Source organism: Buceros rhinoceros, unplaced genomic scaffold, assembly GCF_000710305.1.
Source record: "Buceros rhinoceros silvestris isolate BGI_N320 unplaced genomic scaffold, ASM71030v1 scaffold18713, whole genome shotgun sequence".
Taxonomy (NCBI): Eukaryota; Metazoa; Chordata; class Aves; order Bucerotiformes; family Bucerotidae; genus Buceros; species Buceros rhinoceros.
Window position 1 is genome coordinate 26,695 of NW_010404405.1, and position 655 is coordinate 27,349.

The 655-nt window shown below is 45.0% G+C and overlaps 1 protein-coding gene across 1 annotated transcript in view; it reads right to left on the reverse strand.

Annotated features, from left to right (window-relative positions):
* SNX8 (sorting nexin 8) overlaps window positions 1–250 on the reverse strand; it is an 18,201-nt gene extending 17,951 nt beyond the window's left edge. Inside the window, exon 1 of the mRNA XM_010133392.1 lies at window positions 217–250. Coding sequence (XP_010131694.1) covers window positions 217–250 — 34 coding nt within the window. The remainder of the gene's footprint in view (window positions 1–216) is intronic.
* Window positions 251–655: the final 405 nt, after the last annotated feature.

Genomic DNA, 655 nt, shown 5'->3' on the forward strand with positions numbered 1-655 from the left:
TCCCAGCACCACTTTTCTTTTGCCAAGATCACCAGGGGTCAAATCATAATCTTTGTCAAAGAAAGCCAAGTTTTCTAAAAAGACTGAGTAGATCAGGCAGTGACAGAAGCACCATCACCAGCACGGAAGTTAGTCGGATCAAGAACACTACTCAGAGAAAGCTGTTTTATCTCTGTGAGGCTCCTGAAGCAGATGGCACATCCGCAGCAGACATACCTGAACAAGCGCTCTCTTTGGTACGGTAGGACATTTTTTCCACAAAGGCAGCTGTTCAATATCCCAATATCTTACACCAGCCCTGGACAGAAATATTCCAAAATAATTTCTTTATAAGCATTACCCCCATCAGGAGCATCACCATCGCAGGCCTATCACAAGCACACTCACACTGGATCCTGAATATAATCCAACCAAACCATTTCTTCCCCGCATAAAGCTTACAGACTTGTAAACCTCTACTAGTTTTTCTTTCCAGAGGGAAAAAAACCCAAAACCTCCATGCAGAGAGCAGTAACTGCCAGTATGAAACTTTAGCCACTTTAAGAGAACTTCAGAGAACTGTACTGCCCCGTTCCCCTCGGTTTCACTGTTAGGAGCCAGCCCAGCACGTTATTTGCTCCATTCACCCAGGAGCTCCCTCCGTTTCTCATTTCAC